This window comes from Lutra lutra, chromosome 1 (genome assembly GCF_902655055.1).
Source record: "Lutra lutra chromosome 1, mLutLut1.2, whole genome shotgun sequence".
Lineage (NCBI taxonomy): Eukaryota > Metazoa > Chordata > Mammalia > Carnivora > Mustelidae > Lutra > Lutra lutra.
This window is the reverse complement of record NC_062278.1, coordinates 186,613,880-186,630,532: the sequence shown is the minus strand read 5'-3', so window position 1 is coordinate 186,630,532 and position 16,653 is coordinate 186,613,880. Positions and strand designations below refer to the sequence as shown.

Sequence of the window (16,653 nt, the reverse complement as noted above, 5' to 3'; positions counted from 1 at the left end):
CTGCGTTGGGCTCCAGGTCATGACCGCAGGGTCCTGGTTTGCTTTCTGTTCAGCAGGAAGCCTGCTTCCTCCTCTCTCTCTGCCTGCCTCTCTGCCTACTTGTGATCTCTCTCTCTCTGTGTCAAATAAATAAATGAAATCTTAAAAAAAAAGAAAAAAGAACTTCAACCACTAATACATAGTAAGCTTTTAAACATGTTTAGAGCACTGTGTCCCATGGGTGCTCTTGATGTAGAACATGCTAGACAATTACAAAGGTCCTGCTTGGTGTGCAAGGAGGTTTTATAGAAATGGTAACACAGGAGAAAAAAACTCTCAGCTATTTGCTACTGTAAAATCAGTTACCTGATTGAAACTATAGCTATTCAAACATGGATACTTTAGTATACACTAAATTATCCTTAAAAAATGGAAACACCATATTTCTTTCCCATGACTTGTCCTTCTAAATAATGTGTTGTTTAACTTTTCTCCATTAGATCTATTCTCTCCTAGCCGGTTTTGCTTATGATGTACCACCTATGATTATATAGAAGGAGAAAGAGAGGGGCGCCTGGGTGGCTCAGTGAGTTAAGCCTCTGCCTTCAGCTCAGGTCATGGTCTCGGGGTCCTGGGATCGAGCCCCAAATCGGGCTCTCTGCTCAGCGGGGAGCCTGCTTCCCCCACCACCCCCCCCGCCCCGCCTGCCTTTCTGCCTGCTTGTGATCTCTCTCTGTCAAATAAATAAATAACATTAAAAAAAAAAAGAGAGAGAGCAGGTGCCATCTGTTCAGTCAGGTAAAGAAGACAGAAAAGGCACCAATGTGTGATTTCCTGATTTCTAATGTTCATGCCACGTTTATACAAAATTTCAGATTCTATGCATCTAGCGACTAGACCAGATAATTAAGAACTCTAGGAACCTGGAAAGACTGCTGGGGTTGGAGTTGTTTGGAAGATTTTTATGGAGGATTAGGACCTAACCCACCTGTAAAGATGGGGTAGGACTTTGGTAAGCCTGAAGAATGTAACAGAGAGAAGAAGGTAACAGAGAGAAGAAGGAAAGTGTTTTGGAAAGTGTTCCATGGAAGGATCAAGGAGAGCAAGGCACAGGGTATGTATGAGGATGTCTTATCAAGAGAAGTATAAAGAATCTGTGGCAAAGCAGACTCAATTACTAAATTGGGTACAGATAATGGAGGACCTTGAATAATGTTAAGAAATTGAAGTTTAATCCTATAGCAAGTTTCCTTTAGAAGGTTTCTGACGAGACTTATAAGACCAAATTAGGGTCACAAACTAAACTTACATATATTTCATTAGCAAACACTAAAAACTTGTCATTAACTATCTTATTTATGCAAAAAATTTTATTTTTTAAACAAAACAAAAATGCTCTCTGCCTTTGTTCCTTTATATATGGAAACAAGGAAGTCTATACGTATACTTGTATATATACCTGCAGGGTTTTTCCCCCCATGACTTTTCCTGGAAACACTGTGTTCTCCATGTCCTGTGCCTCCTTGCTCCACTCCTCACAGATACATACCCCTTCTGAAGTACGATGCACCAGGGGAATGGCCAGGAGAGCAAGCTAAACAGGGTTGGAAACTGAAAATCCCGCCTGCTTCTCCAGAGAAGAGCTAACGAACAGGTCTTCCATTTCAGAGCATCAGCAGGCCTGGAGTTCAATTCACATTTCCACGGAGTGAAACAGATTTGGGCCATGAATTACAGCAGGAGATGGAGGAAGAAATACTTAACACATCTATAGTTTTTATTGTCATTTACCAGAAGAAAGCAATAGTAAAACAAACGTTTATGGGGGGGAAAAAAATTCTTTTTTTTTTAAATGCTGCTACTGGAAACACAACTAAATTTCACCCAAGTCACTCAAATGGATTGGAAGTAGAAAATGTTGTCCCAGAATAGTAATGTTTTTTATCTCCCCCTTCCTTGCCAGCCTCTTATTTTGCCCCGGCCTTTACAGAATACTATCAGATGCCAGCCTTGTTCCCAGTTCCACCACCTGGCTCCAGAAGTAGGCTGCTGAGACGGTCTCCAAGCTCTGACCGGACTCATTGTCTCAATTCCTTGTTCTTTTAAGATTATTCTGTTCCCACTTATGCCAGTTCCTTTGGCAGTTGCACCTGTGGATTGAAGTAGTTGAAAAAAAGGGAAAAAAATTAATCCTGGAAATTCAAGAGTTTGGCAGCAAAAATGACAAAACTTACATGCCTCAGAAGTTGCAAAATAGATGAGAAATTTGGGCCAGAGAGCCTCCTAAAGCATAATAAAACAACAGTAACAACTGTATCCATCATCCGTGGGGCATTTCGTGATGCCAGCGACTGATCTAAGGGCTGTAAGCACATGGTAAATCATCTCATAAAAACAAAAGGGCAGGGGCGCCTGGGTGGCTCAGTGGGCTAAAACCTCTGCCTTCAGCTCAGGTCATGATCCCAGGGTCCTGGGATTGAGCCCCACATCGGGTTCTCTGCTCAGTGGGGAGCCTGCTTCCTCCTCTCTCTCTCTCTCTGCCTGCCTCTCTGCCTACTTGTGATCTCTGTCTGTCAAATAAATAAATAAAATCTTAAAAAAAAAAAAAAAAAACCAACAAACCCAAAAGGGCAGATGCTGGAGTCTGCCCAGTTCAAATCCTGGTACTGGTATTACTAGCTGTGCAGTCGCGGGTATCAGTGTTCTCAGCTATAAACTGACTGTAACAGCACGTGTCTAGCAGACAAAGCTATTTTAAGGATTACGTGATAGAAAACAAGTTAGTAAGCAACACCACACTTCAAGAACATTTTCTCATTTTATTCTACAATAGCCTTGTTAAGGAGGGGACAGGCTCAGAGAGGAGAAGGCGTTTCCCACCCAGCTGGTTAGTGCCAGGGCAGGATCGCAACCCAGATCTGCCTGATTTCAGTACCCAAGCCTGAACCACAAAAAATACCACTAGAGAATACTATAGATGTTCTTTTATAACCTGGCCTTTCCTTTTTGAAGCACATTCCCAATTTGAAGGTCACTTAAATTTAAAAAGCAAAGTATTTGGAGAAGGCCCAAGGGCAAAATCAATGACCAAAGAGTAGCTTATGTCTGACTTGCAGGTTTGTATCATAGGAACGACTTAAAGATAAGGCAAGTTCTTAAACAGTGTCAGGTGGTATTACATCTTGGGAGAGTGACATCGTGCAGGAACCTTCCAGAGGACACTGAAGAGGTACAGAGGACACTCAGAGTGTGTATAAAAATGAGTAAGAATTTTTCTCCTGTTCCCCATATCCACCTGCCAATGTGATGAGCCATTTTGGCCATCTGTTATGGCCCCTCCTGCAGCCAGTCTTCTCTCAACCTTTGGCTGGAAAGATTTCCCAATATCCTGCCGACCATGGAAACTGCCCTCAAGCAGTTGCTGCTGCCTGCCCAGCCTTCAAACCAAGGGGTTCTCCGTGTGCTTCTGACCCTCTCCATCCTAGTGCCTGACTTTCAGGATGCACCTTTCTAGGGCTCAACCATGGAGAACACCAACAGGGAAGAACACCAGTGAGCCAAAAATACAATGCCACGTAGTTAAAAGAACTACAGCGCTGCAACAAATAATTAAAACAGTGTGTTCTTTGTATTGCGGAATGGAAAAAAAGCATTTTATATAATGGTATTCCAGATGTATGTTTATATATAGGGGAGGGATCCAAAACAATACAAATACTTTAAAAAGCAAAATGTGGCACTGACCCAACATAGTAAACCCAGACACATATTGACATATTTAAAACATGACCAAGATGGCAATTCAGAACACTGTGAAAAAGAATCACTGGTTGGCTATCATTGATCAACGATTTGGGGGAAAAAAAAATCAAAGTGGGTTTCTTGCTCCCTACGTCCTTCTAAAATTTAACCTTTTAACTCATCTGTAATAGGGAATTAAAAAAAAAAACTAAATGTGATAAAAGCAGCAATAAAAGATGGGCAAATATTTTAGTAAGCTTCAAAAGAAGCCATTTCTTTTTTTTTTAAGATTTTATTTATTTATTTGAGAGAGAGACAGTGAGAGAGAGCATGAGTGAGGAGAAGGTCAGAGAGAGAAGCGGACTCCCTGTGGAGCTGGGAGCCCGATGCGGGACTCGATCCCGGGACTCCAGGATCATGACCTGAGCCGAAGGCAGTCGTCCAACCAACTGAGCCACCCAGGCGTCCCAAAAGAAGCCATTTCTAAGCAGAACACAAAAGACAGAAACTAGAGAGGAAAAGATAACTAGCCTTGATGTTATAAATATATAAAACTTATAAACATGGCAATCTGCTTGCCGTATGGTTAGGAGGCCCTGTTCCCCCCTTCACTGGTTAAAATTCATTTAAGAAAAGTATGTGTTCAGAGCATCACACAGGGCTCACACATATATACACTCACAGAGACTGGGGCAGGAAGAGAAGACCGTCTCCAGGGGTTATTTCATTGGGCACATCAAGTTGAATTGCTGCTTTTAGTCAACACCCCACTAGGTGTCCAGAAAGAGTTGAGGAAGGCCTACTCTGAGGAATTCAGAATCTACTAGGAGACCCACACTATTCCCATAAGGGTGCTCAAGCAGAATGTGGGAGATGCTGTAAGAGACATATGCATGAAGGGTCTTAGAAACAAAGGGAGCGCATTCACTCCGGATGATTCGTTTGGTTTCTTTTGCTATAAGAAGTCCTGTTTGAGCCAAGCATGTTTGGATAGCTTTCAAGAGATAGAATTAAAGGTCATATGAGCAAAGGGTATGGAGGCAAGAAAAGAAGACCCTTTGGGGGAAATGTCAAGGGATGTGATTTGTCGTGGTGCCTTAGACTTGTGGTTGTTGTCAGTGGGATGTCCACAGTAGCAGAATCAGTGTCACCAAGGACCTGGAGAGAAAGGCAAATTCTCAGGCACCATCCAAAATCCATTGAATCAGGAACTCTAGAGACGAGCTCAGGAATCTGTACTCAGCCTTCGAGGTGGTTCTGATGCATGCTAAAATTTAAGACTCACTATCACAGACTTTAGAAACATTGTACATCATAAACTCTTTTTCCAACTAGGTATTAGGAAAAGGCAGTTCCTATGCTCTGTAGTTCTGGTCAATGTATGCTCTTTCAGGATGAGTTTGAAATATTACACAGCTCTTTCCTGGGGAGGCCTCTTGTATAAGGAACTGATGGAACAAATAAAATAAGGAACAAAAATATAGGGCAGAGGGAAAAGTCGTTGAAGACAACTCTGGGGCTTTAGACCTGAATGTGCAAGAGAAGGGAAAGAGCAGTGAACACAGGGAACCAGAAACACAAGCAGGCCTCAACTCAAGAGGTTGGCTGGGGAAAGACTGAACGAAGGTGCTAAGAAAACTTCAGTGATCTAAACAGAAAGAGAGATCTGGGAAGTATCCTAGATTATGTGACAATAGAAACAAAAGGAGAAGATAAAATGGGAAAGAGGAGGAAATTGCGGAAGTATGGAATCCAGAAATCCTTAAGAGAAAGAAGATCTTGTTAATGAGGCGAAGAAGAAATGGCCAGAGGTGGAAATGAAGACTCCAGGGTCTATAATGTCCCATTTCATAATCATAACTACCTATACGTCATGGAGTCTTTTGGCTAACCAAGGCTGCTTTTGATATTCTTTTCTTTTTTTAAAGGTTTTATTTATTTATTGGCAGACAGAGATCACAAGTAGGCAGAGAGGCAGGCGGGGGGCGGGGAGCAGGCTCCCAGCTGAGCAGAGAGCTCAACGCAGGGCTCCATCCCAGGACCCTGAGATCATGACCCAAGCCAAAGGCAGAGGCTTAACCCACTGAGCCCCCGTGCTTTTGATATTCTTAAACTGAAGTCTTTCCAAAGGAGAAATTTAGCTGTGTTTTTAGGCAATGGGGTGGAAGCAATCCAGGTATAGAGAGGTGAACCCAAGGTGAAATTGAGTGAATGTTAAACCACCTTCTTTGATTGGCACTGAAGCCTGTGTGTGATATAAATGCATTGGCACTGGACATTGATATCGGTAAATGAAATCGTCACAGATGGGATCTTATCTCAGGGAGAAGTACAAAGACCCATCTGGGATGGTAGGCAGTGAACAGTCCACAAAATTTTTCAGGATAAAGGGAAATCCCGGGGCACCTGGGTGGCTCAGTGGTTTAAACCTCTGCCTTTGGCTCAGGTCATGATCCCAGGGTCCTGGGATTGAGCCCCAAGTCGGGCTCTCTGCTCAGCGGGGAGCCTGCTTCCTCCTCTTTCTCTCTCTGCCTGCCTCTCTGCCTGCTTGTGATCTCTGTCTCTCAGGTAAATGGATAAAATCTTAAAAAAAAAAAAAAAGAAAGAAAGAAAAAGAAAAAGGAAATCCCACATTTGCCCAGGGAGGGGTAAGCCTCCAATTAAGGAAGGAAATCTGTGATTATTGAATGAATTCACTTTGTTAGACAAGACAGAGAGTTTAAAAGCACAGCTAAAAACAAGAACAAAACAAACTAAAAACATTCTACAGGAGCCAAGTAAGTAATGTCAACAAGTGAAACAGGCCAGGTGTTAGGCAGTAGGGCATGGTGGAGACTGAGAAAAACTGTGGAGTCCATTACCTATCTTAAGAGAAAAGCCAAATGTCAAATCCAGCTGATGAGTGCCATGCAAACGCAAGCCCACCATGGCCAGCTCTGATGTTTCAGGTGGTGCCAGAGAACTAAGTGTTATTGTGGGATATTTTAAATTTGGTACAACAATATCCAAGCCAAACACTCCAGGCCTGCAGATGTGGCTGACAGTTGGCCTGTTCTCACATAACTGGCCCACAGAACACATCTCTCTTAAACTGGGTAAATGGGCAGCTTCTTGGAGGAGGTAGCATTTAAGCCAAGCCAGTGTTCAGATTTCTCTTTATTCTTTGCTACCAACTTCATTTTAAGGGTCCCAGGCCAGAAATATGGCGTGGGGGAGAGAACAGGCATTGAAATAAAAAAAAAATACAATTAAAAAATATAAACGGACTGCTTGATGGGATATGTTTTGCATATACAGAATTACTATTTCCAAGTCCATGAGAGGAAAACAGAAGACTGAAAAAGGAAAACAAGACTAGCTAAGACTAAATCATTTATGTTTTTGGATATTCAAGATTCCAGTTAGGATCCTCAGCTTTTTAAACATCACAATGAAAATGAAATCTTGCCATTTGCAATGGCGTGGATGGAACTAGAGGGTATTATGCTAAGCGAAATAAGTCAGTCAGAGAAAGGCAATTATCATATGAGCTCACTGATATGTGGAATTTAAGAAACAAAACAGAGGAGTATAGAGGAAGGAGGAAAAAAAATAAAACAAGATGAAATCAGAGAGGGAGATAAACCATGAGTGGCTCTTAATCATAGGAAACAAACTGAGGGTTACTGGAGGAGAGGGAAGTAACTCCAGATACTGGAGTTACTGGAGGGAGGGGAGGGTTACTGGAGGGAAGAGATAAGTGGGTGACGGACATTAAGGAAGGTATGTGATACAATGAGCACTGGGGATTATAGAAGACTGAGGAACCACAGACCTGTATCCCTGAAACCAATAATACATTATATGTTAGTTAATTGAATTTAAATGGAAAATTATTTTTTAAAAATCACAACATTTCAAATTATACTTTAATTCTAACCTCATCCTTGAAAACCCAGGGGTTTGGAGGGCATCTCTGTCCATCAGTCCAAGAGCGGGGGAGAAAAACCTAAAAATCTTTAATTTCACTTTTCCCAGATGAGGGCTGTTATGTCTCATTTGACTGGCTAAAAATACCCCTTTCTGCTGGGATTTTGTAGTATTGCCACCAATGGTGTTTTCTATATTCCGCTCAGTCTAAGAGGCACATTTTGTGACATTTCCACAGATTCCCCAAATCAGAAAGCATCTTACAGTCCGTAAACTTTACAACAGTTGACGGCAGATTCAAGCACGAACGCACCACGGCTTTCCACCCTATCAGCAGCTCCATTAACTATGCACGCAGATGTGCTGCCATTTAGAATAGCTTTTTGAAGAAGGACAACGCCAACTTGACAAAATGGGGTGGGAATGTAACAACTCTTTGTACTATTTTTGAACTTCTGCAAGTCAAAATGATTTCACAATAAAAAGACTGTCTTCTAAAAAGATCACACTGCGATTCAGCATGAAAGCAGAAAATTTACTATGTATGCAGCAAGGAACACAATTTGATCGGTGGGGAACAAAGGGACATTAGTGGAGTGAATTTTGGTCAGTGGGATGAAAGCATTTGCACATCTTTTTTTTCAGAGCATTCACAGGACTATGTGTATGAAGCTGTGTGACGATCTCTATCTCATGCACCTGCAGAGATGCCTCTCATAGGCCAAGCCAGGCAGGTGAAAGTAGGAGAAACTGCCAATCCCTTGGAACAGACAAAAGACACTTCAAAGCATGGGCTGCTTTGCAAGACACTCATTCAAAAATCATGTCAGCATTTACTTTGAAGCGTGTTTCTTTCTTAACGGACATCAAGCACAAACAAAACACAGCCTAAAATCGATAGTAGTTTAGAACTGATGGAAAATAGAAAATGTAGCAATTAGCTACATTACATTACATTACATAGCTACATTACATTAGGGGTTGCGTTTTTGTGGTTATCCTCATTAATTTAATGTCTTTTGTTCTAGAATCTGGACTCAAAGTTAAAGTGTTTCGGTTGACTAAAAGGCAGAGGGTCCTGGTTGTGGAAGTTATAAAACCAAGACTATAAGTTCCATGAGGTCAAGAATGTGCATGTCTTATTCACCCGTGTCCCTGTCCCCTCAGATGGTACCTGACACACAGGTGCACTACATAAGTGCTACATTAACAAATAAGTGAATGGGCAGAATGAAACAGACTCCAGGGTAAGCAGACTTGCTCAGTAGAACACTCCCTCGGAAGGCAGGGAATTGGGTCAGAAAATCATTCGAACTTCATTCTCTCTTCTATTCCGAATCCATAGGTCACCTCTAATGCAGATTTTAGAAAGACTTCTCTTGGGGCACCTGGCTAGCTCAGTTGGTTGAATCTGACTCTTTTTTTAAAAGATTTTTATTTATTTCAGAGAAAGAGAGCATACACTAATAGGGGAGGGGCAGAGAGACAAGGAGACACCCAGTTGAACAGGGAGCCTGATGAAGGACCCAATACCAGGACCCTGACTTGCCAAAGGCAGACACTTAACTGACTGAGCCACCCAGGCATCCCACTTGTCTGACGCTTGATTTCAGCTCAGGTCATGATCTCAGGGTCGTGAGATCAAGCTCAGCAACCGGCTCTGTGCTGGGCGTGGAGCCTACTTAACATTCTCTCCCTCTCCCTCTGCCCCTCCTCCCCCTGTGCACATTCTCTCCATCTCTTTAAAAAAAAAAAAGACTCCTCTTCAATCTTTTCAGACTGTTATTTTCTCTTGGTACAGCCTCCAAGGCAGCTTGAATATGCTTTACCAATGACTGGTTACACAGTGACAGAGTTAGTTTCTCTCAAATCAACACCCCAAGCCACCCCCCTACAGGGGGTCTGGCTGCCTGGAGAAGAGCAGGTGCAGAAACTCTTTATGTAGTACCCAAGGGCAGGCAAAGAACTCTTGCCTGACCTCAGGGGACCTTCTAGTGTTCTCACCCTGTTCTACCCAAGGAAGAATCAGAATCCCTCTATGACACAGAGGAAAGTCATCTTTGATTTAGAAGAATGGAATGCTGTCAATTCTGCATTACCCGGAGATGGGAATAAGGGACATACATCTGTATAACACATCTTGAAGAAATTGTGACTCCCTATGATGAAATAATAGATGGACTGTTTGGCTCTATTACACTCTAGATTTTAAAATAATACAGTTCGGGGCACCTCGGTGTCTCAGTGGGTTAAAGCCTCTGCCTTCGGCTCAGGTCATGATCTCAGGGTCCTGGGATCGAGCCTTGCACTGGGCTCTCTGCTCAACAGGGAGCCTTCTTCCCTTCCTCTCTCTCTCTGCCTGTCTCTCTGCCTACTCGTGATCTCTGTCAAATAAATAAATAAAATCTTAAAATAAAATAAAATAATACAGTTCATTATTAAGTACCTATGACTTTTGGACATACACCTTTCAGATTCCATAGATGCTATCATTGTAATGACAAAAAAAAATCTTATTTCTTCAACTTCACCTGCAAGGAATACACATTTTCGTGTATCAGCAGCAGTTAATCATGAATCATGGTAAACATTAAAGCTGAAATCATAGTTAAACCTCCATTCATTCACGGAGCTTAAAATCGATAGCCGTTTAGAACTGATGGAAAATAGAAAATGTAGCAATTAGCCCAGGGTTATGGAGATGCTAACCTGACGTTTACCGTTTATCTGGCTACCTAAACAGTGAAGAGTATAGAAGTGCAATTGCAGGTAGTCTCTCTTCATCTACTAAAAAAGAACCAACTATTTTTAAACATTCTGGAAGCACTCAGTTATTTACAAATGATGGGCCTAAATTAGGCTTCGTCCTTCCTTATTCCTGCAGCAGGTTCCTCGAGATCTCTGAAGGTCAGCTCTGCGGCTGCGGTGGATAAAGGACCTGGAGCTGGCCTTGGCCCTGGACCTGGAGCTAAATTTCAGTGTCGACTCTACCACTTTCAAGCTCTATCTCCTATACACAGTACTGAACTTCTCTAAGCCTCAGTTTCTCTTTTACAAAATAGGGAGAATAATAATAATATCTACCTCTTAGGGTTGTTAAGATGATGAGTTAATTCATATGCATCTGGCCTACAATAATCACTTAATACACCTTAGTTGTGAATTGCACTGGTACAAAGTTGTCTAGTTGTATATGTGTCCTTGGGGATAACTGGTAATTTCGTTGCCCTGGTAATGCTGATGGCTTCCTCCGGTTAGTCACCACTAGTGAGACTCTCCCGGTGTTAAAACGAGCAGGGGGTAGAGGTGGGATACCCTGGAACTCGTTCACCATTTCTCCTTCCCTCTACTTACCGGCTTAAGATAGGCGACGTTGCTGTGGCGAATGTCATTCAAGAGCTGATCTCTGGGAGTGATTTCCACCAGCGGGGGTGGCCTGTTTCTCGGCACGGGTTTGAGCGTTCTGATGACATCTTTGAGGTTGGTCTTCTCGGGCGGCTCTCTGGCCTCGGGCATCCGAGACTTGCGTTGGATCCTCTTCAGCTTCACCACTCGGAATGAGTCAGGGTCCATACTGTCCTTCGGGGGCTGTGATGGCTTCTTCATCATTTCATTCTGTCGAATGAAGGCGGCCACTTGGGGGTTGGGAGGCTGCGAAGGAGGCTGAAGGAACTCCTGCATCCTGGGATCGGGTATGGGTCCCCCCAGCCTCTCCCACATTCCAGGGGGCAGCCCCAACCCGTTCTCCAACATGGCTATCAACTTCCTCTGCTCTTTGAGCTGCTGCTGCTTTTGTTCCTCTTGTCTCTTCTGCCGTTGCTTGTCCTGATTCCTGGTGAGCAGGTTGGTCACCACCATTCTGGGACCCGGGAGCTCAAAATGGTAGCCCATCTTCAGGAGAGTGGTGTTTGCCTTCAACAGCCGGGAGATTTCCATTTCGGCATGGTGGCCCAGCATGTGCCTTTGATTGTGAAACCGAAGTTCGGTGAGTGTCTCGTTGAACTGGAGGCACCTCATGATGGCCACGATTCCTTTCCCCGTGATGAAGTTGGATTCGATGTTGAGAGTGGTAATGCTCCTATTTTCCCGCAGCATGTTTGCCAAGGCAAACGCGAGGTTCTCATCCGCGCCCACGTTGGCTAAGCTGAAGGTTTTGATGTGTTTGTTTTTCTTCATTGCGTTGACGAAGTCAAGCAACATCTCCTTGGGGATGTTTTCAATGTTGTTCAGGTTGAGCTCCTTCATGTCAGGGTCATTCTGTCTAACGCGCCTCAAGCTCCCATCCAGGTCTGTTTGGTTTCCTGAAGGCCTTGCACTTACCTTTAGAAAACTGGTATCTAGCGCTAACTTCTTGGGATCTAATTTTGATATTTTCTTCTCACTTTTTTCTTGGGCCCCTGGTCCGTCTTTCTGTTCTCCAAATGCCTTCTTAGCTACTTGTGCGCAGCTGCTCTCCCCGTTTCTGATCTGCTGCTCTACCCCGCCTTGCACGCCTCTTTGTGGCTTTTCCACACTCTCTTCGCTGTCATCATCTCCTTCCTCATCTTCATCCTCGTCATCTTCATTCTCGTCATCCTCATCCCCGTCACCTCCTTCATCTTCTTCACCATCAGCATCATCGGTTTCTGGGACATCGCTGCTGCCTTTTGATTCTCTTTTATTTGCAGCGATTTCGTTGTTGAGCTTTTCTTTTAAATACTGGGACACATTTTTATTGCCTTTGCCTACTTCTTTGTGCTGCTCTTGAGTGTCCACCTAAAAGAGAGGTTTATGAGGGTTAGAACACATGGGGATGGAGAGACAGGAAGCAGAGCAGTCGCTACTGGAAATGAGATTTATTAGGAAGTGAAATAAGTAAGCAAATAAATGGTGTGTATAGTACTCCATGTGTGTGTGTATACATATATGCAAACACATATACAATATATAAAAGCTTCTAAGTGTATAGGAAAAACAAGTCTATGGTCATGCTTACCCAATTATCAGTTCTCTCTTAAAAAGAGAGGGAACTATTAAGGTAATTGAGAAGGGAGCAGTGCCTGGCTGACTCAGTCAGAGGAGCATGTGACTCCTGATCTCAGGGTTATAAGTTCAAGTCCATGTTGGCTATAGAAATTACTTTAAAAATAAAATAAAATAAAAAGATAACTGGAGGGGCGCCTGGGTGGTTCAGTGGGTTAAAGCCTCTGCCTTCGGCTTGGGTCATGATCCCAGGCTCCTGGGATTGAGCCCCACATCGGGCTTTCTGTGCAGCAGGGAGCCTGCTTCCTCCTCTCCCTCTGCCTGCCCCTCTGCCTACTTGTGATCTCTGTATGTCAAATAAATAAATAAAATCTTGGGCGCCTGGGTGACTCAGTGGGTTAAGCTGCTGCCTTCGGCTCAGGTCATGATCTCAGGGTCCTGGGATCGAGTCCCACATTGGGCTCTCTGCTCAGCAAGAAGACTGCTTCCCTCTCTCTCTCTCTCTGCCTTCCTCTCCGTCTACTTGTGATCTCTCTCTGTCAAATAAATAAATAAAAATCTTTAAATAAATAAATAAATAAATAAATAAAATCTTAAAAAAAAGATAACTGGAAAGGGGATGCATATAATTCTAAAGTGTTTGTTTTTTTTTAAATACACGTATTAGTTTTGTAAGCAAATATAATCTAAATAAAGATGAACTTTTATAGCCATACTACAGATAGATACAGACACATTTTTTGGGGGTTGTGTTTATCTCATTCCATATGGTAAAATGAAACATAATTTTGGTTTTGGATTCTGTATTGTTTTTAAAAATGGTGTTCAATTCTAGAAGCTGTCCAAAAATTATTTGCTTTGAAAACCTTATGGAGTTATTGATCAATACACTGAAGTCTTTTTTTATATATAGCCAAATAGGCATTTTTGTGTTCAATAGTTCTGGGTTACACAAATTACTCATTGCTCCAAACAAAACTTACATCCCAAGATACCTGCTAATCTAGTATAATGTGTATATCAACTTTCCCTGAAAACATAACATACTGTGGGAAAAATGAGAGCATTTCGTTACTCTGAAATATACCAAAGACCTAGACTTGGATTTTTTGTCTCCTCAGCTCTATGACCACTATCCTGACTACTTCAAGGACAGGATCATGAGTCCAGTTTCTTTTGAAACAAAGTGTCTAGGGGGCAGTGCTGGCTACAAAAGAGGATGGGATTATACAGATCTTTAGAAACAACGCTTTGGGGCACCTGGGTGGCTCAGTGGGTTAAAGCCTCTGCCTTCAGCTCAGGTCATGGTCTCAGGGTCCTAGGATTGAGCCCTGAGTCAGGCTCTCTGTTCAGCAGGGAGCCTGCTTCCCCCCCCCCACCCCTCTGTCTGCCTCTCTGCCTACTTGTGATCTCTCTGTCAAATAAATAAATAAAATCTTAAAAAAAAAAAAAAGAATGCCTTAGTCTAGAAAGGAAATTAGCAGTCTCTAAACAATGATGTTTGTTAGATTCTTACTTATCAATTAGTGTGCTTTCCTATACCACATGTGTACCTCATAGGTGTCATTTCAAAAACTGGTGTAGCATTTTCAAGCAAGAACTTGATCTTCTTGCTTACAACATATGGTAGGTTGGAAGTGACAGTTGGCAAAAGTCATCCTAACCACTTTAAAGCCTTCCCCACTGCATTTCTCATCTGTCCCAGTAGGGGGAGACAATCATCACGCTGTTTAAATTCTACTAAGGGAAGACAAAAGTGTTCAAAGTACCCAGTTTTCTTTTTCTGAAATTTGCATTCAGAATAGAATTGGTTTTTACTCCAACTGTATAATATAGTCACTCCAAATAGCTGCAGATTGTACCTTAAACGCCAACCTGACCAAACCGGCAACTGCTTAAATTTAGTACATGTTTGAACTCTTCTGACCCTGAAACCAGTTTGTAAGTTTCCTTAATCACGGCCAGCATGATAGCAATGTGAGAAGATAGAGCTGTATCAGCAGGTATAACTAAAAGAGTCTTTACCTGCAGGGATCTTGGTCTTCCTTTGGCTCTGTCCTTTTTAAGTGGAACATTAAGAAAAGTATGCTGATATATGATAGGTTCATAGATGCAACTGCAATTCTAGTGGCCATGTAAGAAATATATTTCAGAAAGAATGGTCTTTACAACAACTATTCAATAGCTATCAATTTCTAAATGTATTACTGATATCCAATAAACTGTGTTAATATGGAACTTTGGGGGTTATTTGACATGGTTGAACTATAGATTATGTGGCGAGACTTCAGAAGGGCTGTGACGTCCTTGCAATTTTCTGTGAAATACTACCTATGAATGTGTAAGCAGAAGGAAGGGTACAGAGCATTCATCAGCTTCTTAAAGCATCCTATGTGTCAAAAAAAAAAAAAAGGAGTTAAGGACAAGTTCTTATAGGTTATGAGCTAATTCATTAAGATCATGTCTGTAGAATCAGGCTTTCCTACACAGTGAACCCACAGCCATTTTTTAAAAAAGAGACATTTACATGAAAACTATCACTTTTCCTTCCCAGTTATACCACGTAAGTGTTTCGGGAAGTTCCAGTCCAACATCAGATTAAATGTTAATGACCTAATCTAGCAGCGGCAACAAAACAAGACCAAACATGAAGTCTTGAGAAACGGACAGTTGCCGCAGGGACACCTGTCACTCGGGCCCAGGCAGACAATTCTCTGCTGTACACAAATTCCTGATTACCTGGGATGGCACAAAGGTGACAGGGACACGTTCATCCTCCAGCATGCGTCTGGATGCCTTTTGCCAATACATATAATCCATTAGAGACTTATGGTCAAAATTTCCTGTGGGTGGCTTGTCGGTCTGATCCTTCTGAATCATTCCAACGGGAAGCCTGGGGTCAGGGGCCATCACTTCCATTTCTGATTGCAGTTTTCTTAGCTCTTCGGGGGACAGGTTGGCCAAGATTTCATCTTCATCAATCTCCTCATCAAAGAGTTCTTCTTCGTCTGAATTCCTGCTGTGTTCTGACATGATCTTTTTTTTTTTTCTCCCCTGTATTTTTCTCTGTTACTAGAAAAGGAGAAATAATCAAAGACTCTCTCCAAATAATCAAAAACTCTCAAGGAATTCCCCCCGGTTAATAAACATTCCAGGTTAAACTGCTTAAAGAGGTTTTCACCCCTGCGGATCCCAGTGGCCTGTGCTGAGCAGCTGGGGGTGGGGGGCTGTAGCTAAGCTCACGCTGTATCTATATTAAGCAGGGCTTGGCTGGATAGCGTCAATTTATGAAACTACTGTGTGGCTCTCATTTTGGCAACTTGAGTCAGCTGTGCAAATCCATCTGACATTTCAGTGCAGCTGCTGAGGTCTGCCAGCGAGTACCAGGTCTAGAGAATCTCTATGGGGATAAAATCAGTTCTTCCCAGGTACTGTCACACCCCAGTTCATGCAGCCCATACACAAATACTGTAACACTACAGGGGAGATCACTTCTTTTTATTTAGCTGACTAGAGCAACTTACAAGTTTTGGGAGGGAAGATCCAACCAGCAACTAGGGTTCCACAGAAGTCAAAATTCTCCTTGTGGGTGGAATTCGAGCTCTCGGGGCTTCTCTCTTCATGCCAGGGTGACTCTGGAAGCAAACCGGCACACAGCAGAGCAGAAGTCTGGCTCTGTTTCTCATTCCCAGTGTAAGCTGAACCTCTGCAAGGTGTCCTTATTTGCATCTCGATCCTGTGATCTGACAGACGGGGACAACCAGCGTTTGAATTCCACTATAAGCGAGGAGTTTAATATTCTAAATAATTGGTTTTTCTCACAAAAAGTATCCATTAGCTAGGATAAATTGAAGTGGGTCACAAATGAAAGGCAACAGGCCCCCAAACTGTTAAAGTCCTGGAAGAAACCATGAGAGGATTTTTCTTTTATTATGTCCTCAGAGGGCAGTATTTAATCCAAATGACAAATGCACATTTTTTTGACCCAGATATTCCTCTTTTGGCAATGTATCCTACAGATATGCTATTGATAGGGGTGAAATGACAGGTGTACAGAATTAT

General features: G+C 42.6%; 1 protein-coding gene across 2 annotated transcripts; it reads right to left on the bottom strand.

Annotated features, from left to right (window-relative positions):
* Positions 1 to 1,738: 1,738 nt before the first annotated feature.
* On the bottom strand, positions 1,739 to 16,256 carry LMOD3 (leiomodin 3). Of its 2 annotated transcripts, XM_047747059.1 has the most exons (4): positions 16,116 to 16,256; positions 15,331 to 15,663; positions 10,984 to 12,384; positions 1,739 to 2,129 (listed from the first exon to the last, which is right to left on the bottom strand). In XM_047747059.1, exons 2-4 carry the CDS (start codon positions 15,622 to 15,624, stop codon positions 2,103 to 2,105), a joined length of 1,722 nt encoding a protein of 573 aa, XP_047603015.1. In that variant the 5' UTR covers positions 15,625 to 15,663; positions 16,116 to 16,256; the 3' UTR covers positions 1,739 to 2,102. The 2 variants fall into 2 exon arrangements, with proteins under 2 accessions (XP_047603015.1, XP_047603008.1); XM_047747052.1 differs by lacking the exon at positions 16,116 to 16,256 and having other exon boundaries at positions 15,331 to 15,832.
* Between the last annotated feature and the right edge of the window lie 397 nt (positions 16,257 to 16,653).